Source organism: Rana temporaria, chromosome 2 (genome assembly GCF_905171775.1).
Source record: "Rana temporaria chromosome 2, aRanTem1.1, whole genome shotgun sequence".
NCBI lineage: Eukaryota > Metazoa > Chordata > Amphibia > Anura > Ranidae > Rana > Rana temporaria.
Genome location: NC_053490.1, coordinates 262,936,766 through 262,961,096, shown reverse-complemented (window position 1 = coordinate 262,961,096; position 24,331 = coordinate 262,936,766). Strand labels below are relative to the sequence as shown.

At 45.6% G+C, this 24,331-nt stretch overlaps 1 protein-coding gene across 3 annotated transcripts in view; it reads right to left on the bottom strand.

The window, feature by feature from the left end:
* Nucleotides 1-24,331, bottom strand: part of REPS2 (RALBP1 associated Eps domain containing 2) — a 192,141-nt gene that overhangs the window by 11,034 nt on the left and 156,776 nt on the right. For all 3 annotated transcript variants that reach the window (XM_040336880.1, XM_040336878.1, XM_040336879.1), the window contains one exon: nucleotides 9,822-9,967. In XM_040336880.1, the coding sequence (XP_040192814.1) occupies nucleotides 9,822-9,967 (146 nt within the window). The remainder of the gene's footprint in view (nucleotides 1-9,821; nucleotides 9,968-24,331) is intronic.

The window sequence follows — 24,331 nt, the reverse complement described above, 5'->3', positions numbered from 1 at the left end:
TGTGCATGCTTCCCCCCACTCCCACAAACGCATCTATACCTGGTTCTCTCTTGACACTGGGTATGTGCACACTACTCACCCTGATATCTGCATGCCCCCTTTCCAGCCTTCATCAATACCACCATGCCAGCACTACCACCACTACAGCAGTTTCCCCTCTTACAATCTAATCCACAGTATCTGCCCATCCCACCGCTCTCAACACCACATCTGCAGGCCCCCTGTTCTACCAACAGACTTGCACTACCTTATTCTCACTACCATACCTGTATCCCTTATCTTCCCCAAAAATTGCAACCATGTGTGCTACTCACTACTTTTACTCTGTCTGTTTTACTATGTATTTACATGCGCACCCTCCCACAACACTGCAATTGGTTGTACACTTTCATCTCTATTAGTAATTAAATTTCCTGAACTTATGGTAAAAAAAAAAAAAAAAGGATATCTTTGATTGGTTGCTGCTGTGGTAAATTAGCAACGATTGGAACGTAAGCAGCGGGTACTGAATTGTACACTGATCTTATGTGCATCTATATTATAAGAAATGTGAGTTGAATAGCTTATGTTTTAACCCTATTTTAAACCAAATAATAGGATTTTTAAATACAGCTTACCTGTAAAATCCTTTTCTTGGAGTACATCACGGGACACAGAGCTGCTTAGTAATAACTATGTGGGTTATATATCCTACCTTCAGGTGCTGGACACTGGTGTAATCAACCAAACAGGAAGTCCCCTCCCTATATAACCCCTCCCATACTGGGAGTACCTCAGTTTTTGTAGCAAAGCAATAAGTGTCCCAATATCCCCAAACAAGAGGGGCGGGAGCTCTGTGTCCCGTGATGTACTCCAAGAAAAGGATTTTACAGGTAAGCTGTATTTAAAAATCCTATTTTCTTTATCGTACATCACGGGACACAGAGCTGCTTAGTAATAACTATGTGGGATGTCCCATAGCAATGCCTACTGAGGGGAGGGAGACACCAACAACGCAGACCGCCATGAGAGGACTTATAATGCTGCCTGCAGCATACTGCGCCAAAAGACTGCGTCCTCCTGCCGTCTTATGTTCACCCGATAGGTATTCATGAACGTAAGCACAGACGACCAAGTTGCGGCCCTGCAAATCTGAGTTATAAAGGCTTGGTAATGCATCGCGCCAAGCGATTACTATCTTGGTAGGGAGCCCCTGAAAAAAGCCAGGGGGAATCCCACTCTATAAACCACAAGCCTGAATAATAACCTGATGAATCAACATTGAAAATAGTTGAATTAGACGTTGCCTGCCCTTTCCTGGGGCCTTCTGGCAGCGCAAACCTCTCAGCTTTCCGTATCCGAGTAGCTGCTTCAGCTAGGGCTTGACCCTTCTTACGAGAGGGAGAGAGATAGAGACCATCTTAATAGCTGATCTGAATACTGCCTGCCCATATCTAGGGTCTTCTGGTAGCACCATAAAACGCCAGCTTTCTATATCTGAAAACCTTCAGATAGATTGTTAACTGCTCTCATCTCTATTGAGAGAAAAGCAATAACCTTCCTTCCGCGGACCAAGGTTTTGAAAAAGGAAGGCAAAAATATCTTGGATTCAAAAGAACACTAGATCCTTCTAGTAACTAAGGTTGGGTGAGAATTTAACATCACCCTTCTTGTGCAAATAATTAAGTATGGCTCTATACAAAGATAGTTGCCAATACTTTCTTGCAGATGCAACTGCAAACAAGAACACCAATTCCTTCTTTAGAAGAATGACGGGAGTATGGCGCATCAGCCCAAGGTGCCGACCCTGTAAGCTGACACACCTAGATCCAATCTTTCGAGCCTAAGGGTGACCTAACTGGCGGACTTATACCCGTCACCCCTTGTATAACGGCCCGGATCAAGAGTGACACAAGCGACCCTTGAAAATATTGACAAGGCAGAGATTGGATCATTGATGGAACTTAAGGCTAGCTCCATCTCCTTACCAATGTAGGAAGGCAAGACTCTTACTTGAGACATACTACCAAGGATGCCACCCCTTGGTTTCACACCAGGAACATGGGCCTTCCAGATCCTAGGATATCTGGTCCTGGAGGCCAGCTCTCCTGTATGAATCAAGGTAATTGCCGCTGATTCTGAAACCCAGATCCTCCAGAATGCAGGCTATAACAGCCAGACAATTAATACCCCTGTATGCAAGACAGGATGTAACCCTGCAAAGCAGGCCTGGACAAGCCGTAAGGAGCCCTGGTTCCTATATGATCACTTATGCTGTGCCTGCACAGTTAGGTCGCATGGGCTATGCCGGAGCAGTTAGGTCAGCTTCCGTTCTTCTGGTGTAGCATGGACGCCACGAAAGTTGAGGCCTTGGGGGAAGAAAACACCTAACCAGCGATGACTGGTCCCCCAGGATCACCAACACATCTGTTCCGCATGTTGGTGGATCCTTTGTCCTTGCCACAAAGTTGTTCAATTTCTTGCTGAACCTGGACCAATACCCCCTAAGAACAGGGTACCGTTTCTGTAACATTTGGTCAGAAACAAGTTGGGGTGTAGAGGTTAATCCCCCGGACCTAATCGTAGACGGCTCAAGCGAATCGCCTGCCAATCTAGTATTCCATGAATTGACGATTGACAATAGGCCAGGGCCAAGCTCCTCCCTGGTAAATAAAGAAAAACCACCAGAGAGGCACTGTCAGATTGTATTCAGACAGAGCAACCCTTTAAACATTCAGGCCCTTAAGCCAGATGCTCCATCCGCAGCTCTAGAAGGCTGACAGATAAAGCTCCATTGGAGCATGACCACCTTCCCTGTGCCGTGGTCTCTTCCAGGCCTGCATTCTATCCTTAGAGGCCAGCCCTCGCAACCTGCTCCCAGGTAAAGGGTATGAAGGATCTTCCCTTCTGTCAATCATTCAGTCAAACCCCCTCAACTGAAATTCCAGCATATCCCTGGGACCAGACTCCTAGGATAATGCTAGGTTAGGATCCACTTGTTCCAGGCCGACCGCAAAATGTCTATATCAGCCTTGATTAAAACTGAGCATAGGGAACTGTCTCTGAATGAAGCCAGCATATTCCCACTAGACTGGGATCCTAAACCAGGAGTTCCAGATATTTAACCATGCTTGACTCCCCAAGGCCCAGCCATGCTACTGACTGATCTGTCAGCAGGAGCTTGCCTCGGTATGTCATTACTGCTATACCTTGGGCCCTTAGGTAGAGGCGGGCCCTAGCCCCTCGTAAATAAACACACCTGCAAATGGCTCCTCATATGTGCATGTGGCCAGCTTTCAAAGGCCACATGCCTCTATGGCAGCGTGTGTACATGGAAATATGAATCATGCAAATATGTTTTCGGCAAAAAACATAAAAGGGGGCGTGCTGCATACACGTATACATATAGCATGTGAGCTATGAATAAGCATCTTGCAACCAAGTATGCGCTATGAACGTGTTATGCAGCATTGCACAACATGCACCCCTGCAGACCTGAATTCCTATGTAAGGCCAAGGAATCCTGTATAATTAAGGAAACCTAATTATCATGCCTCATAACGCAAAATTTAGGCAAACATGCATCCTTATGCGATTCAGCAATTTTCATGCGATCCAACATCTATGCATCTTAAGCACTCCTGTGCGGACAAGTACCCTTGTGTGACCAAGGATTCTTGTATGATCGAGCACCCCTGTACGATCCAGCATCTTTATGCAATTAAGCATTTTAATGCGATTTTAGCATTTCTGCGGCTCTCTGTGTGACCAAACCTGCCTGAGTAATCCAGGACTCGGGCGATCAGATAACCATGTGTGATCCCGCATCTTTATGCACTCCAGCATTTTTATGCGATTTTAGGCATTTCTGTGGAAACAAGCCTCTGTGTGTCACCAAATATCCTTGGGTAATCAAGGACTTGAATTATCAGGTAACCATGTGTAATCCCGCGTCTTTATGCACTCCAGCATCTTTATGCGATTTTAGGCATTTCTGTGGAAACAAGCCTCTGTGTGTCACCAAATATCCTTGGGTAATCAAGGACTTGAATTATCAGGTAACCATGTGTGACCCCGCATCCTTATGCACTCCAGCATCTTTATGCGATTTTTGGCATTCCTGTGGAAACAAGCCTCTCTGGGTGACCAAATATCCTTGGGAAATCAAGGACTCGGGTTATCAAGTAACCATGTGTGATTCTGCATCCTTATGCACTCCAGCATCTTTATGCGATTTTAGGCATTTCTGTGGAAACAAGCCTCTCTGGGTGACCAAATATCCTTGGGAAATCAAGGACTCGTGTTATCAAGTAACCATGTGTGATTCCGCATCCTTATGCACTCCAGCATCTTTATGCGATTTTAGGTATTCCTGTGGAAACAAGCCTCTCTGTGTGACCAAACATCCTTGGATAATCGAGGACTCGTGTTATCAGGTAACCATGTGAGATCCTGCATCTTTATGCACTTTAAGCATTTTATGCGATTTTAGGCACTTTGCTGTGATTAAACGCCCTTATGTGACCATGTAAAATCATACAAAAAAAAAAAAAAACAAGTATATTTATGTAATCAACAATAAAACATGCTTTGTTACCTGTCTTTACCCCACATGCATTTTGAACATTTCTAACTCATGTATTTCATGCAAAAATGCGGACTGGTAAAGAGGCAGTTATTCTCTGCAGATGTGCGACTCCGCAACCTGCAACGTTAGCCATGTGCCCAGCAGCAACTGTGCACCCCCCAGTTGTGCATTCGGTTAGCCTGAAGCCAACACCCGGATGAGGACTTTATAGAGACAGAGGCTCTCTAGGCTGAGGGAAGTTATATGCAACTTGAATCTCTGAAAAGACTGCAGCTGCAACCAGAGCTTGTGGCTTCTGATAGTTTTCTCCTCATTTAGGCTGACACCTGTTATCTGTTCTCTGACAGTGAACCTTCATCCTCAGGTCTTCCAATCCCCTGGTTTGAGGAATTAGAGCAGGGAAAGGGACACACCCTGTCTTCTGCTTGTGAGGATGCTGTGAATATAGCAGTTAACCTCTTATAGACCCATAAATGCTGCAACAAAACATATGCAGAGTGCTGCAATGTTGGGGGAGGCTCAACGCCTGACAGGGCTGATAGCTCATTCTGTGAGCCGTCTTAAGTCTCTACAGGGGAGGATATTATTATGCAAGTATGATAAAGAACGACCAGATTCAGGTGGTGATACCCCTTCCTACCCCTGAACCCCCCTTTACGGGGAGACCCCTGGTGCCCCGAGGTACTTCCTCTGTATTCAATACAGATCGACAGGAATCTTAGGCCACAATAAAGTCTTCCCTTATGTAGTGAAAACAACTACTTAGGAATACTTGTGGAGCTGCCTATGGGCTGAAGCTTCCACCAGAAAACTGCGCGGTCGTTCTTTGCTGTACCCAAAACAGAATTTGCAATCTTTTTTCCCACAAATAAAGCTTTCTTTTGGTGGGATTTGATCACCTCTGTGGTTTTAATTTTTTGCGCTATAAACAAAAAAATAGGGACAATTTTGAAAAAAATATATATACAGTACAGACCAAAAGTTTGGACACACCTTCTAGAGTTTTCTTTATTTTCATGACTATGAAAATTGTAGATTCACACTGAAGGCATCAAAACTATGAATTAACACATGTGGAATTATACATAACAAAAAAGTGTGAAACAACTGAAAATATATTTCATATTTTAGGTTCTTCAAAGTAGCCACCTTTTGCAGCAGACACATCTCTAGAACTGTTAAGAGGAGACTGTGTGAATCAGGCCTTCATGGTAGAATATCTGCTAGGAAACCACTGCTAAAGAAAGACAACAAACAGAAGAGACTTGTTTGGGCTAAAGAACACAAGGAATGGACATTTGACCAGTGGAAATCTGTGCTTTGGTCTGATGAGTCCAAACTTGAGATCTTTGGTTCCAACCCCTGTGTCTTTGTGCGACGCAGAAAAGGTGAACGGATGGACTCTACATGCCTGGTTCCCACCGTGAAGCATGGTGGAGGAGGTGTGATGGTGTGGGGGTGCTTTGCTGGTGACACTGTTGGGGATTTATTCAAAATTTAAGGCATACTGACCCAGCATGGCTACCACAGCATCTTACAGCGGCATGCTATTCCATCCGGTTTGCTTTTAGTTGGACCATCATTTATTTTTCAACAGGACAATGACCCCAAACACACCTCCAGGCTGTGTAAGGGCTATTTGACCAAGAAGGAGAGTGATGGGATGCTACCTCTTGAAGCTCATCAAGAGAATGCCAAGAGTGTGCAAAGCAGTAATCAAAGCAAAAGGTGGCTACTTTGAAGAACCTAGAATATTAAATATATTTTCAGTTTCACACTTACCGTATTTTCCGGCGTATAAGACGACTTTCTAACCCCTTAAAATCTTCTTAAAAGTTGGGGGTCATCTTATACGCCGGCAACCTAACCTTACCTTATCCTTAGACATGCAGAATTGCGGCTGTACTTTTTTCAAAAGCCGCGCCTCCTACGTCTTCTGTTCCGTGATAGGCAGAACACTCAGCTTCCCAGGAGGCACTGTGTTCAGTGTTCGCCTATCACGGAGGCCCTCTCCTCTCGTCCTGTGTTTAGTGTCCGCCTATCATGGAGGCCCTCTCGTCCTCGGACGAGAGGGCCTCCGTGATAGGCGAACACTGAACACAGTGCCTCCTGGGAAGCTGAGTGTTCCGCCTATCACGGAACAGAAGACGTAGGAGGCGCAGCTTTTGAAAAAACGTACAGCCGCGATTCTGCATGTCTTAGGATAGGGTAGGGGCACAGTTTGGCATGTAATGGGGCACAGTCTGGCATGTAATGGGGCACAGTCTGGCATGTAATGGGGCACAGTCTGGCATGTAATGGTGGCACCGTGAGGCGAGGCATGACTAGTAGGAAGGGGGTAGTCTTATACGGCGAGTATATCCCAAAACCAACATCTTATACGCCGGCAAATATGGTATTTGTTATGTATAATTCCACATGTTAATTCATAGTTTTGAAGCCTTCAGTGTGAATCTACAATTTTCATAGTCATGAAACTAAAGAAAACTCTTTGAATGAGAAGGTGTGTCCAAACTTTTGGTCTGTACTGTATATATATTATATATATATATATACATATACACACACACACACACACACACACACACACACACACATATATATATATATATAGAGAGAGAGAGAGAGAGAGAGAGAGAGAGAGAGAGAGAGAGAGAGAGAGAGAGAGAGAGAGAGAGAGAGAGAGAGGCTATGTCGCTATAAGTTTATAGGAAAAGGTGACCCAGGTGTCTCATTAATGGGGTTAATGCAAGGTTCCTAACTAGCATCTCTCCAGATTCAGTATTTCTGAATCAGAACATTCAATCCTGGGTCCAGGTTTTGCTAGATACCTGCAACCTGGCTCACTACACAGGTCTGCAGGGTCATTATATAGTCAGATCTGAGAATTGCTCAAAGCTCTTATTTTTGGAGACCACTTCCAGTTTGGAGACGGAAGGTCTCACCCACGGTCAGAGGTCTCATCAAGGGGTCAGAGGACCCAGCCACAAGCCAGCAGGCCTGGGTTCCAGAATTTACATCAGTTCCTATCAGGGGTGTCAGGAGAACCCCAATCCCTAGGCCAGAGGTGGGCCATGCAGCAGGGCACTGCAACTGAAGGCTAGGGAGCCAAGTGTGTGAGAGAGCTGAATGACACAGTCAAAGGACTAGAAAGAAGAGCAGCAGTGTTGCCAAACATAAGCCAGGTGGCTTGGTATTTTAGTTAATTCATGTTTTGTGGAAGAAAACCCTGCGTGGGCAACTGGTGTATAAGTGAAATTTTTCTTTACTCAATAACAGTGGGCTGCCACGCCCTAAAACCACAGTTTGGACTGGCGCAGCTCATTATAAATGCACCTGCTACTTGAGTTTAATCACCCCAAACACACACACACACACACATATATATACACACAAACACACACAGTATCTCACAAAAGTGAGTACACCCCTTACATTTTTGTAAATATTTTATTATATCTTTTCATGTGCCAACACTGAAGAAATGATGAAACTTTGCCACATTGTAAAGTAGTGAGTGTACAGTTTGTATAACAGTGTAAATTTGCTGTCCCCTCAAAATAACTCAACACACAGTGAACGAAAACTCCCATACGACAAAGGCTTTTTTTTGTTGTTTATTGTTTCTGATAATGTGCAGTCATGATTTTTCTTGTACGAAAATCGTACGAACACGGTACACATTAAACATAAATCGTTTGTTCTGTTGCCGTACGAGAAAAATTTAGGAGTTTGTCCCTTTGGGAATTTTCGTACGAAAAGTCTGAGTCGGTTGTCAAACGTTGTGTACACCCTATACGAAAATTGTCCGAAAATTCTTTGGACGAAAAAGTTTGTCCAATTTTCTTCTTGTACGAGCCTTTACACTGGTATATAGCAGAGCGGAGAATGGAAGAAGTCACAGTACTGGATAGAGGGTCGGGGCGGTGTCTGACGGAGTTAACTGGAGTTAAGCTGGTGATTGGTGATTGGTTGATTGGTTGTCAAGAGCGCCCTGCTGATTAATGTAATAATTTTATTCCAGGAGCTCCCGCCCTCGCCGCTCTCCCGCCCTAACCCCCGGTTAAAATGAATAAAGTGGGTTCAGCATCTAAAATATGGCCTAGACAGCAGTGATTTCCTATTGGCTGATCCTGTGCAGATGTTGTGACCAGCCAATGTGTACTGCAGCATATACAGTATAAATGCAATTTTAGTATTCTCAACTTTTTAAGGGAGAAAATTATGCTACAACTCTATAATAAAGTACAATTTAAGCCTCACGCCATGTTTTCCTGTTTTCATTCCATACCATTATCTCACATATTATTTAAATCCATTCCCTGCCCTGCCACTCCAGGGCTCTGCTTACATAGCCGGGTACCTGCCACACTGCTCAGAATCAACTTATTCACACAGACTTGTAGTAGTGAGGAAAAAAGAGGATATGTCTGACCACATCTGTTAGACTACGAACTGTACAAAGTTAAATTTTGGTGCCTATTTAACTGCAGTGTCAGACTTACGCAAGAAAATTTTGATTTGACTATGGAAATAAGGACTGTTAATCAATGTCTATTTGGCTGCAAATGTATTTCTGTGACTTCAATTAGTTTTAGGTACTGCCATTCAGGCATAACAGATAGACCACTCTACAAGGTGGCTGCCAACATAAATATAAGAATCAAAAGCCACAAACTTCTACCATTCTTGATGGTGTGCGTCCAAATAGGGGCTATTTATAATGAATAGAAATTCTAATAATTGGGTCCATATCCATGCAAACAAACATATCTTAGCATGCTAGGTAAAATCACAAGAATTCATACATAAATGTTATTGTTAGGCGGGCAGTAAAACAGAAACTGCTACAAATACACAATTCTCAATGAAATATTGGCATTTAGCTCACTGAAGTGTTCCCATATTTGTCATTTTATGCAAAGCAAAAGGGATTTGATTACTTTGCAGACCAAATGGTGACACAAGAGGAAAGGTCAGCATGAAGCCAGTTATTTATGGTAAAAGAGAACTGTGATGGAACTCCAGTGTGAAAAGATGAGGTTAGTGTCATGAACTGGAAAAGTCAGCAGCGGGCAAAGCATAACATATTTCACAGCTGAATACCAACCTACAGAAGCTAATTGCCAGAGTTTATTTTTACAGCGCTAAAACTATAATGCAGCTGATCTAATAGATGCCTGAATTCATGACCAACCCCATACCTCCCTCCAAACAAAACAAATTGTACAAGACTATGCAATACCCTACATACTTTTGGACGGCTGGATGTGACTTTAGAGATGCCGCTGATGAGCTCACATTTGATGCCGAAGACAAGTCATGATTTTCCACAACTTGGCTTTCTGGATGGAATTTTCGTCGTAATGGTTTGGTTGGTGGTTGGCTGAGGACGATTTCCTTTAGAAGAAAAAAAATGAACATAAGCACTAAAGACATACATAAATCCATTAACATATGCCTTGTACATGAACTGTTTCTGGGTAATACTGTATGTGGTTAACCCTGTGGCCTTGCTGAGCTTGCATCTTGGGTTTAAGTCACACCAGGGGCCTTTTTTGAGAAGAATTTGTGTGCTCTTACCATCTTTGCATGGGTTACCTTACACAAACCAAAGCATGCCAATATGCATGCCAATATGCTGTCTGCCTTTTACAGATCATGAAGCTCTGCATGACTAATGCCCTGTACACACGATCGGTTCATCCGATGAAAACGGTCTGATGGATTTTTTCATCAGATATCCGATGAAGCTGACTTTCATCAGTCTTGCCTACACACCATCAGTTAAAAAAACGATTGTGTCAGAACGCGGTGACGTAAAACACAACGACGTGCTGAGAAAAATTAAGTTCAATGCTTCCAAGCATGCGTCGACTTGATTCTGAGCATGCGTGGATTTTTAACCGATGGACGTGCCCACAGACAATCGTTTTTTTCTATTGTTTTTTTAACCATCAGATAATTTTAAAACAAGTTTCTAGTTTTCACCGATTGATAAAAAAACGATGGGGCCCACACACGATCGGTTCGTCTGATGAAAACGGTCCATTAGACCGTTTTCACCAGACGAACCGATCGTGTGTACGCAGCATAAGCCCCTATTGGGGAGAAATGGGAATTGATGAACAGGAGAGGGCCTGGTAGTGGGAAGTGCGATACATTCTGATTTTGTAAGTAGGAAGTAAGCACTTATAGCCGGGGGCAGGATCTACAAGACTGCTGCAGCAGTAATTATGTAATGTATGTCTTCTGTGTTCTGCTGTGGTCTCCATCAGAAAGAACACCGTAAGCATTGACATGCAGCAGCTGTTGGATGGAGTGCATGTAGATAGAAGTGGCTGCAGGACCTCAACAGTCAAGTGTGGACTGAACTCTGAGGCCCTCTAGAGAAATTTGGGTCTGGGGCCCACCTGGCTAACTTGTAAAATGTTTCAACATAACACAATCTAACAATATTGCTTTAGTTATGATGCCATCACTTAGCACAATAGAATTGTAGTTTGTAGTTTGTATGGCACCTATAACACAATTATGCAAATATAATTTAGTATCAAGCAAGTACCGTGAAGGATGGTGAGGGTGACCATTAATTGCACAAACAAGTGTTATGAAGTATGATGAGATTGATGACCAATCGTAAGGATCTGTAATCATTAAAACAGTCCTTAAGACGTTGGCATTAGTTATGTGGAGTTTAGACATTTACAGTATCTCTAGTGAGAGTAGAGGTGAATTTAACAAGGATGTCACTATACACTAATAGTTAGGTGATATCCCTTTCATTGTTCCATAAGATATGGAATTCTAGAAGATCCTGGTCTATTTAAGACCTTAATCTGTATTTTAAGATTTTCTACTGAAAAAATCTTTCACAAAACATTTGAGTGCTTGCAAGATTAAGAAGTACTTTATGTACTGCCAAAAGTATTGTATATGCAGCAGACTAAGTTATGATCATACAAAATCCTACAAAAACAAGCAGTACAGTTCTTACGTGTTATACATTTAACATCAGCAAGGTCTTAATTCTCAACAATTCCATCTTTTATATATTTATATATTTTTTGTAGGGTTATGTTTCTTTAGAAAAATAATAATTGATCCTTTTCTTGGAAACATGAATCAGAACAATACCATCATCAGATAAAAGTGCTACAGATTGCAAGCCCTGTGTAGCAATGTCACTTTGTGTGATCTGTCTTTACCGTTAGGGGTCTATACAAGAATTACAAGTTCAAAAATGAGATACTGACCACCAAAAAAATTATTCTTACTATACCAAAGAATTATTATTATTATAATACAGGATTTATATAGTGCCGACAGTTTACGCAGTGCTTTACAACATGAAGGCTGAAAGCACAGGTACAATACAATTTAATTCAATGGAAGTGAAAGCAGGTGGCTCTGCTCGCTAGAGCTTACAGTCTAAAAAGGAGGGTCAAGTGATACAAAGGGTAATAACTGTGGGGGATGAGCTGATGGAGAAAATAAAATTACAGATGTAAGGTGGGGCAGGATAAGCTTCACTGAAGATAATTGTTTTCAGGGATCGCCTAAAGGTGGACAGATTAGGAGGAAAATTTGACAGATTGGGGTAAGGAGTTCCTTGGAGTGGGAGAGGCTCAGGAGAATTCCTGGAGGCAAGCATGGGAGGAGGTGACCAGAGAGGAGGAGAGCAGGAGGTCTTGGGAGAAACTAAGAGAACGACTTGGTTTTTATTTTGAGACAAGGTTAGTGGTGTATCTAGGGGCCAAGTTGTGGATGGCTTTGTAAGTTTTTGTTCGTATTTTGAATTTAACTTGTTGGGTTAGCGGGGATAAGCAATTAGCGGACCTCCAGCTGTTGCCAAACTACAAGTCCCATCATGCCTCTGCCTCTGGGTGTCATGCTTGATGCTGTCAGAGTCTCGCTATGCCTCATGGGACTTGTAGTTTGGCAACATCTGGAGGTCCGCTAATTGCTTATCCCTGGGTTAGAGGATGCTAGTGGAGGGATTGACAGAGAGGGGTAGCAGACACTGAGCGGTTGGTAAGGTGGATAAATCAGGCAGCAGCATTCATGACAGATTAAAGGGGGGAATAGCCTGTGTAAAGGTAAGCCAATTAGGAGGGAGTTGCAGTAGTTGACGTGAGAATTCACCAGGTAGTAAATTAGAATCTCTGTGTCATCATTGTTTAGGAAAGAGCATATTTTGGAGATGTTGCGGAGATTGAGGCGGCACGCTTTGGGCGTGATTGGATGTGGGGTCAAAAGGAGAGTTCAGAGTTTAGGATTACACCTAGAATCTTTGCATGCTGGGATAATTTGATAGTTGTGCCATTGATCTTGACAGTGAAGTCAGGGGAAGTGGCACGTGGGGGAGGAAATAATATGAGCTTGGTTTTGGATAGATTGCGTGTGAGAAAGTGGTGTCACACCCAGACTGATATGTCAGTTAGTAAATTAGTGATGCATGTAGAGACTGATGGAGTGAGTTGTGAGGCCGAGAAATAGATTTGATCAGCATGGGAATGGTATTGAAAGACATGGGAGGCTATCATCTGACCCCCGGGAGGAGGTGTAGATTGAGACTAGGAGAGGCTCAAGAACAGAACCTTAGGAGACCTTTGACGGAAAAAGGAAGAGGAGAGAAGGAAGTAAAAAATTGTAATGCTGAAGGTGAGGTGGGATAGGTAGGATGAGAACCAGCAAAGAGATTTAGATGAGGTAGAGCAGAAGTACCCCAGCCTAAGCCACTCCAGCCATGTGCCAATATAGTTTACTAATTTTGTGCCACAGCATATAGGGCCAGATTCAGGTACAAGTTCCGCGGCGTAACGTATCGTAGATACGTTACACCGCCGAAGGTTTTCATCGCAAGTGCCTGATTCACAAAGCACTTGCGATGAAAACTACGCCGGCGGCCTCCGGCGTAAGACCGCGTCATTTAAATGGGTGTGTGCCATTAAAATTAGGTGCGCTCCCGCGCCGGACCTACTGCGCATTCTCCGTTTCGTAACTCCCGCCGTGCTTTGCGCAAAGTGACGTCATTTTTTCGAACGGCGACACGCGTAGCGCAATTCCGTATTCCCGGACGTGTTACGCAAACGACGTGAAATTTTTAATTTCGACGCGGGAACGACGGCCATACTTTAGACAGCAATAAGTTTGCTGACTAAAGTTAAGGCACCAAAAACGACGACTAACTTTGTGACGGGAAACTAGACTAGCGGCGACGTAGCGAACGCGAAAAACCGCCGTGGATCGCCGTAACTCCTAATTTGCATACCCGACGCTGGTTTACGACGCAAACTCCCCCCAGCGGCGGCCGCGGTACTGCATACTGCCAATATAGTTTACTAATTTTGTGCCACAGCATATAGGGCCAGATTCAGGTACAAGTGCCGCGGTGTAACGTATCGTAGATACGTTACACCGCCGCAAGTTTTCATCGCAAGTGCCTGATTCACAAAGCACTTGCGATGAAAACTACGCCGGCGGCCTCCGGTGTAAGACCGCGTCATTTAAATGGGTGTGTGCCATTTAAATTAGGCGTGCTCCCGCGCCGGACCTACTGCGCATTCTCCGTTTCGTAACTCCCGCCGTGCTTTGCGCGAAGTGACGTCATTTTTTCGAACGGCGACACGCGTAGCGCAATTCCGTATTCCCGGACGTGTTACGCAAACGACGTGAAATTTTAAATTTCGACGCAGGAACGACGGCCATACTTTAGACAGCAATACGTTTGCTGACTAAAGTTAAGGCACCAAAAACGACGACTAACTTTGCGACGGGAAACTAGACTAGCGGCGACGTAGCGAACGCGAAAAACCGCCGTGGATCGCCGTAACTCCTAATTTGCATACCCGACGCTGGTTTACAACGCAAACTCCCCCCAGCGGCGGCCGCGGTACTGCATACTGCCAATATAGTTTACTAATTTTGTGCCACAGCATATAGGGCCAGATTCAGGTACAAGTGCCGCGGTGTAACGTATCGTAGATACGTTACACCGCCGCAAGTTTTCATCGCAAGTGCCTGATTCACAAAGCACTTGCGATGAAAACTACGCCGGCGGCCTCCGGTGTAAGACCGCGTCATTTAAATGGGTGTGTGCCATTTAAATTAGGCGTGCTCCCGCGCCGGACCTACTGCGCATTCTCCGTTTCGTAACTCCCGCCGTGCTTTGCGCGAAGTGACGTCATTTTTTCGAACGGCGACACGCGTAGCGCAATTCCGTATTCCCGGACGTGTTACGCAAACGACGTGAAATTTTAAATTTCAACGCAGGAACGACGGCCATACTTTAGACAGCAATACGTTTGCTGACTAAAGTTAAGGCACCAAAAACGACGACTAACTTTGAGACGGGAAACTAGACTAGCGGCGACGTAGCGAACGCGAAAAACCGCCGTGGATCGCCGTAACTCCTAATTTGCATACCCGACGCTGGTTTACAACGCAAACTCCCCCCAGCGGCGGCCGCGGTACTGCATCCTAAGATCCGACAGTGTAAAACAATTACACCTGTAGGATCTTAGGGATATCTATGCGTAACTGATTCTATGAATCAGTCGCATAGATACTCTGAGAGATACGACGGAGTATCTGAGATACTCCGTCGTATCTGAGATACTCCGTCGTATCTCCACTGTGAATCTGGCCCATAGTTTTCTTTTTAATATTAGTCAGCCAATATTAAGATTAGTTTAGGGTTTTCTGGTCCACTTACTAAAGAAGATGTCCCCTCCAAATCCCACATATACCAAATACTAGCATTTATCAGTCCAGAAGTGACCTCCCCAAATAAATAACATTATTTTTGTGCCCCAGGATATGGCTTCCTAATTTTTATTCAGTAAAATATTACTTTAGGCATTTCTGGTTCACTTCTGGCCACAGAAATCACACAAATCCTAATATTAGCAATCCAGAAGTGAGTGGATGACCACCCCAAAAAATATTATACCATTCTTTCTGTTACCTGTGATTGAATCTGCTAATTGTTGAACAGTCATTCAATTATTTATATAATTTTTAGGCATTCCTGCTTCACTTACAAGATAAAGACATGCCACATGTCTCTTATGCCCCTTTCACACTGGGGCATTTTTCGAGCGTTATTCAAGCGTTTTTCAAGCGTTATTCGAGCGCTATTCGAGCGTTATTCAAGCAAAGCCTCATCTGCAATCCCAATGTGCTGGTAAAGCACCGCTAAGACCCTAGTGTTTTTGCAGTGCCTCAGTGTGAAAGGGTAAGGCGTTTTTACAGCGCTTTCAATTCATTTCAATGGAGAGGGGCGTTTTTGGAGCGTTTTTTTTCAGCGCCCAAAAGTTGCTCCAAAGATGCTGCTTGCAGGACTCAGTGTGAAAGGGTCCATTGAGATGCATAGAGAGCGTTTTAATAGCGATATTTTTAACACTAAAACGCTGTAAAAACGCTTCAGTGTGAAAGGGATCTTACTTCCTAAATGTGTGGCTCACACAGTCAGCAAGCTCTGAAGCTCCCAGCGCTTGCCTGCATGAGCTGAATTTTATTCATATAGATTGCAGAGGATGCTTATGGAAGAAGGAGGTCAAGTTTTACTTGGTGACATAGGTATTTACATCCCTGCCTAGGAATGCAGATACAGTTTAAGGGGGAAGGTAGGTCACAGACAGGTGGCATCTATCAATCATGTCACTTGCTGTGAGTTGCTGTAACGTCTGTTACATTCATAGGAAAATCATGGCTGAGGGGGGCCTTAGTAGCTGGATGCTTGGCGCAGTGTCAGGCCTGAATTTAGAGGTAGAAATGTCAGGCCCAATTAGGTATTTTTTTGGTCACATACTCAGGGCACCCCTGGGAGAATACTCTAATGGGCCAGTATGACCCTGTCAGCAGCACTATGATTTAAAAAAAAAAAAAAGCATTAAAAAAAGGTGAAAACAATATTTTCTACAAGAAAAATAAATAGTAGTTGTTTATGACAGTGGCATCGCCAGGTGGGGGTGGGGGGTGCAGTCCGCACCTTGGTGACACCCACCAGAGGGTGAAACCAGGGTGAGACTGGAACTCTAGCACCGGCGCAGTGGCTCCCTCCTTCCCTACCAGATCTCCTCAGCAGCATGCGATGTGCGGGGAGAGTGGGGGAAGAGGGAGTGAGGCAGAGACAGAGGTGCCCGGAGTCTGACTGATTACTGTCCCACATGCTGCAATTACATCTGTCCCCGCTAGCTGCACTCACTGCACCCTGGACTATAGCCGCCTCCTCCTCCTCGACTGAGGAGGAGAAGAGCGACAGCGTGCTACAGCACCTGCCCAGGGGCCTATGTATTGCAGAGGAGGAGGACATCTATGTGCTGCCAGGAGAGTCATTTTATGGAGGGGGGGGGGGGGTTTGAGTATTATGTGCTGGGGGGTGCTTTGTTTTGGGTCAATCCCTGCTCCATCCACCCCCCATCCCATCCCAGCTCCATCCACCCCCCATCCTATCTCTGCTCCATCCACCCCCATCTCTGCTCCATCCACCCCCATCCCTGCTCCATCCACCCCTATCCTATCCCTGCTCCATCCACATCATCCAATCCCTGCAACATTCACTCACCCCCATCCCATCTCCATCTATCCCCCCGATCCCTTCCCTGCTCCATCAACCCTCCCATCTCCATCCATCCCCTCCCCCCATCCCATCTCCATCCACATCCCAATCCCATCCAGGCTCCATCCATCCCCCAATACCATCCTACTCCATCCACCACCCCCATCCCATCCCAGCTCCATCCATCCAATACCATCCCAGCTCTATTCACCACCCCCATCCCATCCCGGCTCCATCACAACCTGATCCCATCCTGGTTCTATCCATTCCCCTGATCCCATCCTGGCTCCATCTATCCCCCCAATCCTATTCCAGCTCCATCCATCCCCCAATCACATCCTGACCCACCACCCCATCCCAGCTCCATCTATTCCCCAGATTCTATCCCGGCTCCATCCATTTCCCTAATTCCATCCCAGCTCCATCCATTTCCCTAATTCCATTTCCCTAATTCACCCTGGCTTCATCCACTCCCCTGATACCATCCTGGCTCCATCCATCCCCCAATCCTATTCCAGCTCCATCCACCCCTCTGATTACACCCCAGCTCCATCCATTTCCCTGATTCCATCCCGACTCCATTCATTCCCCTACTTCCATCCTGCCTCAATTCATTCCCCTGATTCCATCCCGGCTAAACCCGTTCCCTGGTGGGGGGTGACACCATGTTTTACTGCACCAGGTGACACCAACCCTAGTGACGCCACGTCCAGGGGCACATTAGATACTCTAACTGATATTGCAAAGATATTTAAAGAATATTATAGTGCATTATATGCAATTAGAAATAAAGAAACGTGACAGGAAGAGACAAATAGGAAACTAAAAATACAACAATATTTAACAGAAGTAAATTTACCAAAAATTACAGAAGATAATATCGAACTCTTGAGAGGCCAATTGCACAAGAAGAAATTAATAATGCCTTAAAAAATATAACAGGGGGGAAAAGTCCTGGCCCAGGTGGGTTTACGATAAAATACTATAAAAGATTTAAGGAGCAATTAGTACCAGTACTCTGTACCTACTTTAACAAAATAGGAGAAAATGAAGAAATCCGGAAAGAATCACTCCTAGCAGATATTACAATTATACCCAAACCAGGAAAAAAGGGATTTTTAATACAGCTTACCTGTAAAATCCTTTTCTTGGAGTACATCACGGGACACAGAGCGGCATATTCATTACTATATGGGTTATATGGAGTACCTTCAGGTGTTGACACTGGCAATCTCAAACAGGAAATGCCCCTCCCTATATAACCCCCTCCCATAGGAGGAGTACCTCAGTTTTGTAGCAAGCAGTATGCCTCCCAAAATGGTCCCCAAAAAGAGGGGTGGGAGCTCTGTGTCCCGTGATGTACTCCAAGAAAAGGATTTTACAGGTAAGCTGTATTAAAAATCCCTTTTTCTTTATCGTACATCACGGGACACAGAGCGGCATATTCATTACTATATGGGATGTCCCAAAGCAATGCTCACAATGAGGGGAGGGAGAACATCTCCAAGACAAAAGGATTTAATTTAGAGAATACTCAAATCATAATAAATCCAACTTAGTTGAGAAAAATAATCTTAAATTTTAAATTTAACTCAAAAAAGAGGAGCCCCCGGATTCCGAGGGTCTCAAACTGCAGCCTGCAGCACTGCCTGCCCAAAGGCTGTATCAGAATTCCTTCTTACGTCCAACTGGTAGAACTTTGTAAACGTGTGGACAGAAGACCAGGTTGCCGCCTTGCAAACTTGAGCCATAGAGATCTGGTGGTGTGCTGCCCAGGAGGCGCCCATGGCCCTAGTAGAATGAGCCTTTAATGATACTGGAGGAGGCAACCCTTTCAAGCCGTAGGCCTGAGTGATTAATTGCTTAATCCACCTAGAAATGGTGGACTTTGCAGCTGCCTGCCCCTTCTTGGGCCCATCCGGTAATACGAACAGCACATCTGTTTTCCGGATCTTCTTTGTAGCTTTAAGATAGGCCTTCATGGCCCTGACGATATCCAAGGTATGCAGCAACCCTTCCTTTCTGGAAGTAGGTTTAGGGAAGAAGGATGGTAATACCAAATCCTGGTTCAAATGAAAACTGGATACAACCTTCGGTAGGAAGGAAGGATGAGGGCGGAGAACGACCCTGTCCTTATGAAAAATAAGATATGGTTCCTTACAGGATAAGGCCGCCAGTTCCGATACTCTTCTTGCGGAAACTATGGCGACCAAAAATACTAACTTTTTTGTCAGTAAAACCAAAGGAATTTCAGCCATACGGCTCAAACGTTTGTTTCTGTAAACTTGACAGAACAAGGTTTAAATCCCACGGGCAAAGCGGGGATTTAACTGGAGGTTTAATACGTAAGACCCCTTGAAGGAAGGTCTTAACCAGCGAGTGGGTGGCCAGCGGCCGCTGAAACCACACTGACAGAGCAGAAATCTGTCCTTTGATTATGCTTAATGCCAATCCTTTATCCACTCTTAGCTGGAGAAAACTTAATACTCTATCGATGGTAAATTTGCGAGAAAGCCATCGCTTGGACTCACACCAGCCTACATAGGCCTTCCAGACCCTGTAATAAATCACCCTAGAGACCGGTTTCCTGGCTCTGATTAGGGTAGAGATTACTTTCTGAGACAGACCTCTACCCCTGAGAATCAGGGATTCAGTTTCCAGGCCGTCAAATTTAGATGCCGTAAGGCAGGGTGGAGGATCGGACCTTGCGATAGCAGGTCTGGCCGTAGAGGAAGAGTCCAAGGGTCTCCCACTACCATCTTTAAGATTAGTGAGTACCATGCCCTTCTGGGCCATGCTGGAGCTACCAGGATGACTGGTATGTGCTCCACCCGGATCCTGCGCCGCAGGCGGGGTAGTAACTGGAGCGGGGGAAACGCATAAAGAAGTTTGAACTGATGCCAAGGGCAAACCAACGCATCGGTTCCGCAGGCCATCGGATCCCTTGAGCGGGACATGAACCTGTCTAGCTTCTTGTTGAGTCTCGATGCCATGATATCCACGTCCGGCACTCCCCATCTTTGGCAGAGTGCTTGAAAGATTTGTGGATGCAGAGACCATTCCCCCGGCAAAAGAGTCTGGCGGCTTAAGAAGTCCGCCTGAAAGTTGTCCACTCCTGGAATGAATATTGCCGATATGCAGGGCACATGAGCCTCTGCCCATAGGAGAATCAAGCTCACCTCTCTCTGAGCGGCTTGACTCCTGGTTCCCCCTTGGTGATTTATGTATGCCACGGCCGTGGCATTGTCTGATTGAATTCTCACCGGGAACCCCTGCAATTTTGACGTCCAAGCCCTGAGGGCTAGTCGAGCAGCTCTGAGCTCCAAGATGTTGATGGGCAACTGCTTCTCTGGCGTTGCCCAAGTACCTTGGCGAGTGCAACCATCCAAAATTGCTCCCCAGCCCGTCAGGCTGGCGTCTGTGGTCACTATCTTCCAAGCCACTGGGCTGAAAGACTTCCCCTTCAGTAGATTCTGAGGGTCTAACCACCAGCACAGACTTTGTCGGACTCTTGATGAGAGCGGCAACGGGATATCCAAGGCCTGCGGCCTTCTGCTCCATGCTGACAGGATGGCTGCCTGCAGGATGCGAGTGTGGCTCTGGGCGTATGGTACCGCCTCGAATGTGGCCACCATCTTTCCTAGTAATCTCATACATAGGCGAATAGTCGGTTCCTTCTTGCTTAGAACCAGTAGGATTAATTCCTTGATGGCTTTGACCTTCCTCAGAGGTAGAAACACTCTTTGTTGTTCTGTGTCTAATCTCATGCCGAGATATTCCAACTGCCTTGTGGGCAGGAAAGCTGACTTTTCTCGATTTAGGACCCAGCCGAACTTCTCGAGGTATTGGACCGTGAGGGCCACTGCTCGCTCCAAGCCGGGAGACGAGTGATCTATGACTAGGAGGTCGTCCAGGTATGCTAGGATCGTGACCCCTTGGATCCTTAGTTTGGCTAGGATTGGAGCTAGGACCTTCGTGAACACCCGGGGGGCCGTAGCCAACCCGAAGGGAAGCGCCACGAATTGGAAGTGACGCGAAGCCACCATGAAGCGTAGATATCTTTGATGTGGCTGATAAATTGGAAGATGAAGGTAGGCATCCTTTATGTCTATGGACGCCATGAAGTCGTCCTTTTGGAGTGTGGTAGCTGCTGACCGCACGGTTTCCATCCGAAATGAGCGGATCTCTAGGTATGTATTTACCATCTTTAGGTCCAAAATTGGCCTGACATCTCCATTGGACTTCGGGATGATGAATAGGTTGGAGTAGAAACCTAGCCCCTGTTCCAGGACTGGTACCTCTACTATTACTTCCTGGGAAAGTAGATGATTTAATGCCGACATTAATGCGGCTCCTTTCTCCGGATCGTTTGGAATCCTCGACTCCTGGAAATGAAGAGGAGGAAACCTTAGGAAATCTAATTTGTAGCCCGTGGCCACGGAAGACCGTACCCACTCGTCGGGAATGCTGGCTTCCCAAACCTCTGAAAAGAGTCGCAGCCTTCCCCCCACCTTCGTGGGTGGGGGCGCCCCTTCATAAGGTCGGCTTGGGGGCTGGGTTTGCTGGTTTGCGAACCCACTGCTTTCTGCCTTTAGCAGCCTGTCCTTGTGATTTGCTGTTGAAGCCGAAGTTTGCTTTCGCAGGAGGCCGTCGATACTGTTTGGCATTAGAGGGCCCCTGCCCAGGGGAGTACTGTCGTTTAAACGCAGGCCCCTGAAACTTCCTCTTAGTTGGCAAGAGAGTACTTTTGCCATTTGAAATGGTTTGAATGTATTTATCTAGGTCTTCTCCGAAGAGTCGTCCTCCATGGAAGGGAAACCCTACCAGGAGCTTCTTGCATGGGGGCTCGGCCTCCCAGCTTTTTAACCATAAGAGTCTTCTCATATGGATAAGGGATAACGATAAACGTGACGCTTGCTGGATAGAATCCTTAATTGCGTCTACTGTAAAACATATGGCCTTAGGGACATCCGAAAATTCTTCTGCCTGCTGGGCAGGAATAAGTTTAAGCATCTGCTTAACCTGATCCGATAATGCTTGAGCAACCCCAATCGCAGCCACGGCTGGCTGTACTACTGCCCCTGCAGTAGTGAAGGAGTTCTTAAGTAGTGCTTCCAAGCGTTTATCAACTGGATCCTTGAATACCTGTATGTTTTCTACAGGGCATGTTAATGATTTGTTAATACATGAGATGGCTGCGTCCACTGCAGGAGTAGCCCATTTCTTGGAAAATTTATCTTCCATAGGATATAGGGCAGAGAATCTTTTAGGTGGTAAGAAGATTTTTCTGGCTTGTTCCAATCTTGGAACAAAACTCCCTCTAGTAGAGGGTGGATCGGAAATACTGCATTGCTTTGAGGCGCCCTCAGTGAGCCCAAAGCTGAAACCGTAGATACCTGGAGATCTGGTACTGGCAAGTTGAATGCATTTATGGACCAAGTCCGTTAAGGCTTGAGTCCACCAGCTCTCCCCTTGGGAGACTGCTCCAGACTCCTCTGTATCCGGATCTTCGATCCCTGAACCTACTTGGTCCTTGTCCAAGAGGTCGTCCAATTCCCCTGAGGAAAGGACCTCCTCTTCTGAGGGTCTGCGCTCGGGCGACGGAGATCTAATCCGTTTACTGCCCCGCATAGCTGTGGCTATCATTTTTCCCATTCTTTTCTCCATCTCTCTTAAAGAGGTGAGTAATACCTCGTCCGTGACCATCTTAGGGTTGGACTGACCCGCGCCAGCTCCAGCCCCAGATCCCGATGGCCCCAAGGCTCCCTGTGGGGAAAGCAGCGGCATAACTTTGTCCGAGACCTTAGACTCTCCGGATGCCTATGGTACAATACCAAGGTACACCTGCTACCTATTGGTATTTGGAACTATAAAAGTTAATTGCCCAAACACCTGTTTGGGGGATAAAAAATGCTTCCTCTCCCCTAGATGACTTTTTTTTTTTTTTTTTTTTTCGTTTTTGTTTCAAATCCAGGAAAGAAAAAAACATTCTGTCCCCCTGAGTAGTATTGCAAAGAAAAACTATGAGATGGAAAAGAAAACAGCCTATTTCTAGGCTTGAAAAACAGTCTTCTGAAGACTGCAATATCCTTTCTGGCCACTGTGAGTCCTCGGCGCCCCGTGCTGCCGTTCTGGTCTTTCCTCCCCCGTTCCAAAGTATTGAATGGAACAAACAAGGAAGGGCCGCCCCTTCCTTAAGCCACTGACCCGCCCTTCCCCCCCCAGCAATCTCAAACAGGAAATGCCCCTCCCGACAGGGAGGGGGGGGGGGTTTGGGAGGAAGGGACCTCTCTGTTCCAGCAAACTGCAGCCTGCAGCCTGGAACCATGAGGAGGTCAGCGTTTTGCCTGCTTTGCAGGCTCTGAGGAGGAAGACTGAATGGAGCATCGCCTGGAGGCTTGCAGGTAAGCACAGCTCTCTGACACACACATATATTTTTATATCACACAGGCCCCACTCAATGCTTTTCCAACACTACAAGGGAGGTCACATCTTATGGGGAATAATACATATATAGAGCCATCCTATCTTTATGATATGTGACTAGTTTGCCAGATGCAGTGCATAACTTTAGGCATGTCCCCTGTGACCCCCCAGAAAAAAACCTGCTAAGAACCAAGTTCCGCAAGTTTTCCCCTCACTTACCTGCTCCATGCCGCAGGACTTTGCCAAGCAAGAGGCCCAATCTTCCCCCATCTCCGTGGGGATGTCTAGACCTTCAGGCCCTGGGTTCCTATGAAGGATCCACTGTCCTGGGCCCATATAGCACCCTGGCAACAGAAAACATTAGGCACCCAAAGGTTTCTAAGTTCTGGGCCCAGGGTCCAGCTCTCTAAAAAGAAAAGCATTATGGGCTATACCCCAAGGGTTTGGGGTCCGGTTACTGACCACTTTAGCGCTGAGGCTTTTTTGGACAGAACCGGTAGCTCACCTAATCCCAAGGATGCGGAGGCAAGCTAAACCATGACTAACACCTAAGACACTGGCGTAAAAACTGAGGTACTCCTCCTATGGGAGGGGGTTATATAGGGAGGGGCATTTCCTGTTTGAGATTGCCAGTGTCAACACCTGAAGGTACTCCATATAACCCATATAGTAATGAATATGCCGCTCTGTGTCCCGTGATGTACGATAAAGAAAGATAAATCCGTTTGTTTCAGTTTCCGCCCTATTGCGTTGTTGAATGCTGTAAAACGATA